The sequence below is a fragment of the Lupinus angustifolius genome, chromosome LG04 (genome assembly GCF_001865875.1).
Source record: "Lupinus angustifolius cultivar Tanjil chromosome LG04, LupAngTanjil_v1.0, whole genome shotgun sequence".
Taxonomy (NCBI): domain Eukaryota; kingdom Viridiplantae; phylum Streptophyta; class Magnoliopsida; order Fabales; family Fabaceae; genus Lupinus; species Lupinus angustifolius.
In genome coordinates, this window is record NC_032012.1 from 14,196,465 (window position 1) to 14,202,455 (window position 5,991).

General features: G+C 30.3%; 1 protein-coding gene across 1 annotated transcript; it reads left to right on the forward strand.

The window, feature by feature from the left end:
- On the forward strand, positions 4,745-5,740 carry LOC109344642 (proline-rich protein 2-like). Its single transcript, XM_019583397.1, has one exon. The coding sequence runs from the start codon at positions 4,745-4,747 to the stop codon at positions 5,738-5,740; it is 996 nt and encodes a 331-aa protein (XP_019438942.1).

The following is a 5,991-nucleotide window of genomic DNA, read 5'->3' on the forward strand; positions in this document are numbered from 1 at the left end:
CACCAAGGTCTTAAATCCTCCTTTTAGTGTATGTCCTAAAATGGTAGAATGATAATCACTTCTATTTATTACTAAACAATATTACATCCACAAGAGCTTAGGTTGTCACACCCTAATCTTGGCTACTCTAATATTGAAGTAGTAATGAATATAAGATCTTAAGAAAAGTATGCTTAACTTGGCAAATAAACTAAGTTATACAACTACTTTTTAGTTTATTTGTTAAGTGTTTGAGACAAGTAATTTTTATAACTTGAAATCATTTTTTAGGTGATCAATCTAAAAAGAGCATTAAGAACTTATCAAACAAATAAAATTAATCAAAGCACCAACTTGAATGATTAAAATTCAAATTTAGAATAAAAGAAGAAGTACAAATACATACATAACCAACATTCAAATGAAATTGTTAGGATCATGATCCATCCATCCAAGGATTGGATGCTTTGAGTTCCAAATAAGATTACAAAATTGATTTTTGCATCTGATTTGCCTTCTCCTTTCTCCTCTTGAATTATATGAAAAAATACTCTAAAACTAGCCTAACAACTACATAAAATGAAAGGAAAAATATGGAGGGAAGAATTTAGAAAGAATGTACAATGTCTTAGAATTGAGAATTTCATGCCTTTATATAGGCCAAGGTGCTAGGCGCTCAACTGCCCTGTTTAGCAGCTAGGCTGCTGACCATTGGCCCCTATGAAGAGCCACTTTGGCCCCTACTTGACCCCTATGGTGGGCTAGGTTACATGCATAGTGACACCTCCTCCTTCTTGTCATAGCCTTATGTCATCCATGAGGTCATGTTCTTGGTTTTCAAGCAAATAAAAAGTAGAATTTTCCATGAGTTGACCTAGAAATCATTTTTCTGGTGGGTCAGGCACTCAGCTCAACTGGTCCCACGCTCAGCTGCGTGCTTGAGCAGCTTGGCTGACCTGGTCCCACGCTCAGCTGCCTGCTTGAGCTGCTCAATTGACCTGGTCCCATGCTCAGCTGCCTACTTGAGCAGCTCAGCTGACCTGGTCCCATGCTCAGTTGCCTGCTTGAGCAGCCTGTGTGACTTGGCCTGGTGCTTGGCTGACCTGGTGTTTAGCTGTCCTAACCTGGTGCTTGGTGCTTGACTGGTCTGCCTTGGTGCTTGGCTGATCTGGCCTGACATAGCCTAGTGCTTGGCTGACCTGGCCTTGTGCTTGGCTTGGTTGGGCAACTTTGTGTTTTTTTTCTTCATGGTGAAGCAACCTTTTTTTCTTTGGTTTGTTACTTGATTTTTGTTGGTTGCTTAACACTTTTGGGCTGTTTTCTTTAAGTTAAGGGAAAGCATTTGATTTTTGCAAGTTGCTTGGCCTACTTTAACTTTGGTTTCTTCAAGACGAAGTAAGTTACCTTTCCTTCAAGGCTAAGTAACCAAATTAAGCACATAGCATGCCATGCTTTAACTTGATCACTTTTTAGCAATTTATTTTTAGCTTTTGTCTTGAATTTTGGCTTGAATTCTTTTCCATCTTTGAATTTATTCTTTAATATTCAATTTCCTACAAATATTCAATTTCTTACAAAACACAAAGAAAACTTGGACAAGAATTAATAAAGAACTAATTTATTCAATCATGCAAAATTGACCTAAAAAGTGTTAATTTAAGTTGGTTTTCTACAATTTGCATAAGATAAGTGTCATAAAATGATGGTGAAAAGTGTATACTTTTTTCACTTATCACCTTCGTGGGTAACTTGCAAAGTTTCCCGCATTTCTTTTGCATTAAGGCACTGCGAGACTCTAAAGAATTCGTCATAAGATAAGGCCGATGTAATAATATTATTGGGCTTAAGGTCATAAGAATTTGTCATAAGATAATTCGCTTTAATATAATTTTCATTAGAATGATTATCGATGGAAAAAGAAATCATTACTAATATAAATCATCAATAGGTGAAAATACACTAGTGGAATGAACATCGAGAGGAATAGAACAATTGGTAAAATCACCATCAAGATGATCGTCAATGAGAGAAGAATTCACTACTAACATAATTAGTTAATAGGAAAAAAGACAACAAAGAGAATTAAGAAAGGTTAAGATATACAATTCCAAATTTATAATTTATTTAGTTGTACCTGAGAAAATATGAAGAGAGAAAGAGGTAAGTAAGAGAGTAGAATAAAAATATAATAGTTTTATTTTAATATATAAAAGAATAAAGAAGGAAAAGGAAGAGAGAAATATATTTTTCTTCTCTTATTCTTTTGTTTTGTTAGAGAGAAACGAGTAAGAAAAAAACTATTTATACTTTATGCCTTCAAAGAAAAGAATATCCCTAAAGTAAAGAAATAGTGAAAAAAATAATTTTAATTATTAATTACAAAATAAAGGTTGTAGTCTTAAATTATAAATTTTATTATATATATTTTATAATAATCAATATACACAAATAATAAAATATTATATATTGAGGTTATTATTCTAGTTTAATCATGAAAATTCATTATTAAATTATAATAGTAAAAATTATAATCTTAAAGTAATAAAAACTAAATCTATATAAAATATTTAATTGAAAATAGTTTTTCAAATATGGTGGCACCCATGATATGAATATCTGGATCCATAAGCTATGTTTATAAATCTTTTGTAGGCTAACCACTTGTAGAGTTGTCGAGTGTTTTTTTAGTTGGTAGTTGTCCTTCACTCCTTCATAACATATTTGATATTTAATTTTGATATTGAATATAAAGTAATTCATTTTAATGTGTTATGGTTTTAAATTTAATTACTCTCCTTTAATGTATTTAGATTGATATCTGACCATTTAAAAGCATAAATCCTAAATAAATATATCATAAATTAATATTTTGTATTCATCTTTATCACACAATCAACTCTTTACTGCTTTTTATCTTATTCATTTATTTGCATGATTTTTATTATTAGTAGTGGTTCTTAAGACCACATGTATCTGAAACCTAATTTAAGTGTCAAACATAGTTCAATCACGATAATTCATTATCAAATTACAATAAAAATATATATAAAATATAATCTTAAAGTAATAAAAATTAAAATGTATGTAAAATATTTAATTAAAAATAGTTTGTGGAGTACTTTTTTAATTGGTAGTTGTCATTCATAACATATTTGATATTTCCTTTTACCAAAGATTTAAATTAAATCATTTTAATAATGTGTTTCAGTTTTAAACTAAATTACTCTCTTTAAATGTAATGAGATTGATATCCTACTATTTAAAATCATAAACCTTAATAATTATTTCATTCATTAATATTGTATTTTTATCTTTATCAGACAATTAACTATTTACTGCTTTTAATTATACTAATTGTAAGGACTGGAACTTATTATGCATTAACATTTTCGAATGAAAGTTTTTTGTAAAGATTTTCTCTTGAAAACTTATAAAAATACCTTCTTATGTTTTCTTGTGTAACTTCAAATTTTACTTTATGTTGTTTATCTATATTTGCATGATTTTTGTTATTAGTAATAGTTCTTAAGACACCATTTGTCTGAAACCTAATTTAAGTGTTTGAACCTCTAAGTTTTAATAATTCTAAATAGATTAATTAAGATTATATTGAATTGTCTCAACATTCTTATCTTCTACTTTACCTACACAAATAAGCCACACTAACACTTCAACGTATACGAAGTGAGAAATCTATATTGCAAGATTCGTATGTGTTCAATACATATCTATATTGTTGTATCTTGTACCACTCGTATCCACGAGTATCATGACACATACTTTGTCCATAAACCATTATTATTTATATTTTTGCAGTTAGTCAGATATTTTTGCCATCCTAACTTGTCATTCCTACCATAATTTGATTTGGTATTTCCTTTTTATCATATATTTGAATTAATTCATTTTAATGTTGTGTTTCCATTTCAAATTTAATCACTTTCCATTAATGTAATCAAATTGACATCCTAGCTTTTAAAATCATATCTTTATTATTTTATTCACTAGTCAAAGTTTTAGACGGACAATTAAATGAATTATTTTAAATAATAAATTGAATATAATTAATTTTGGAAATATTTTTCTGAATAATTAATTGTGTGGATAAGAAAAAGAAATTTACAAACTATTTTGTTGAATATTAGGGTGATAATAATTAGTTCAGGTTTTTTATAAGCAATTAAATGAATTATTTTAAGTTGACTTCTATTCTTTAATATAACTAAATTGGGATATTTTTGTCTAAATAGGAGAAAAGACATTAGTGGAATAATATCGTCAACTTTTTTATTTGAATAATTTTTTGATGTAAAATGGAATTATGAAGTTTTTAAATTTGGACACTCGGAGTGGAATATTGACTGAACATGGCACCAATAACGAAACCGCTATGATATCATTATAAAGTTTAGTGATAAAGATTGGTTAAATTCTAATATGAGTTAGTTCAAATAATTTATTATACGATCGAAAATTGTTACAAATGATAGAATAGTAAATATAAATAATAACTAATATGATAAACATATAGAAAAATTCAAATGAAATGAAACTAACATAATCTTAAATAACATAATAATCGATCAATCCAAATATCCTCAAAGAATACCATGAATTCAAACTTAGAAGTCAAAAGCAATTACAGAGTCAATACACCATTAATTAGATATTAAATATTATGTAATGTCATTTTCAACAATGGCTAGTTGGAGATCATATTTAAGACAACAATGTTAGGTCATCTTTGTAAGAGTTGTGAGTAAAAATGGCAAAGGATATGAACAAGTTGGTCTTTGTGATTGCTCTCATAAGTTTCAACCTCATTTCAGAGGCTAGATTTCCGCAACAACAAATGGAATCAAACCCATCAAATGTATTCTTTGGTATATTACCAAAAGCACCAATTCCTCCATCTGGGCCAATTCCTGAAAAAGGACCTTCTCACAAAATGCCACCACCTTTAAACCCTAATATTGAATCCTTATCTAATGAAAACTACGGGTTCTTACCAAAAGCACCAATTCCTCCATCTGGCCCAATCCCTGAAAAAGGACCTTCTCACAAAATGCCACCACCTTTAAAACCTCACACTAAATCCTTATCCAATGAAAAATATGGGATGTTACCAAAATCACCAATTCCTCCATCTGGGCCAATTCCTGAAAAAGGACCTTCTCACAAAATGCCACCACCTTTAAACCCTAGTATTGAATCCTTATCTAATGAAAACTACGGGTTGTTACCAAAAGCACCAATTCCTCCATCTGGGCCAATTCCTGAAGAAGGACCTTCTCACAAAATGCCACCACCTTTAAACCCTAGTATTGAATCCTTATCTAATGAAAACTACGGGTTGTTACCAAAAGCACCAATTCCTCCATCTGGGCCAATTCCTGAAGAAGGACCTTCTCACAAAATGCCACCACCTTTAAACCCTAGTATTGAATCCTTATCTAATGAAAACTACGGGTTGTTACCAAAAGCACCAATTCCTCCATCTGGGCCAATTCTTGAAAAAGGACCTTCTCACAAAATGCCACCACCTTTAAACCCTGATATTGAATTCTTATCCAATGAAAACTATGGGATGTTACCAAAAGCACCAATTCCTCCATCTGGGCCAATTCCTGAAAAAGGACCTTCTCATAAAATGCCGCCACCATTAAACCCTGATACTCAAACCTCATCCAATGTCATCACCTCTATTCGACTATCGCATGGTGAAGCAAAACATCATCATTCACCCCCTAGAGCCTACTGATCTAGGTCATACTTGGTGAAGATTAAACTTAAGTTAGTTTAATCATTATAATGAAAAGTATAAGCCTAAGAGCTGTTGTTAATGATGCTTTATGATTTTGGTAGGAAAATGTTCTTCAAATAATAAATATGTCATTTTATGAGATTTCATATTTTCTGAAATTGTTTGATTATTATTTTTATTTATGATTAATAATGGAAAAACATATGTTTTTTTGCGTGCTAGAGTTTTATCTTGCTTCTATGTATCCT

Coding starts and splice junctions, on each gene's coding strand:
- LOC109344642 (XM_019583397.1), top strand. CDS start 4,745: ATGGCAAAGGATATGAACAAGTTGGTCTTTGTGATTGCTCTCATAAGT.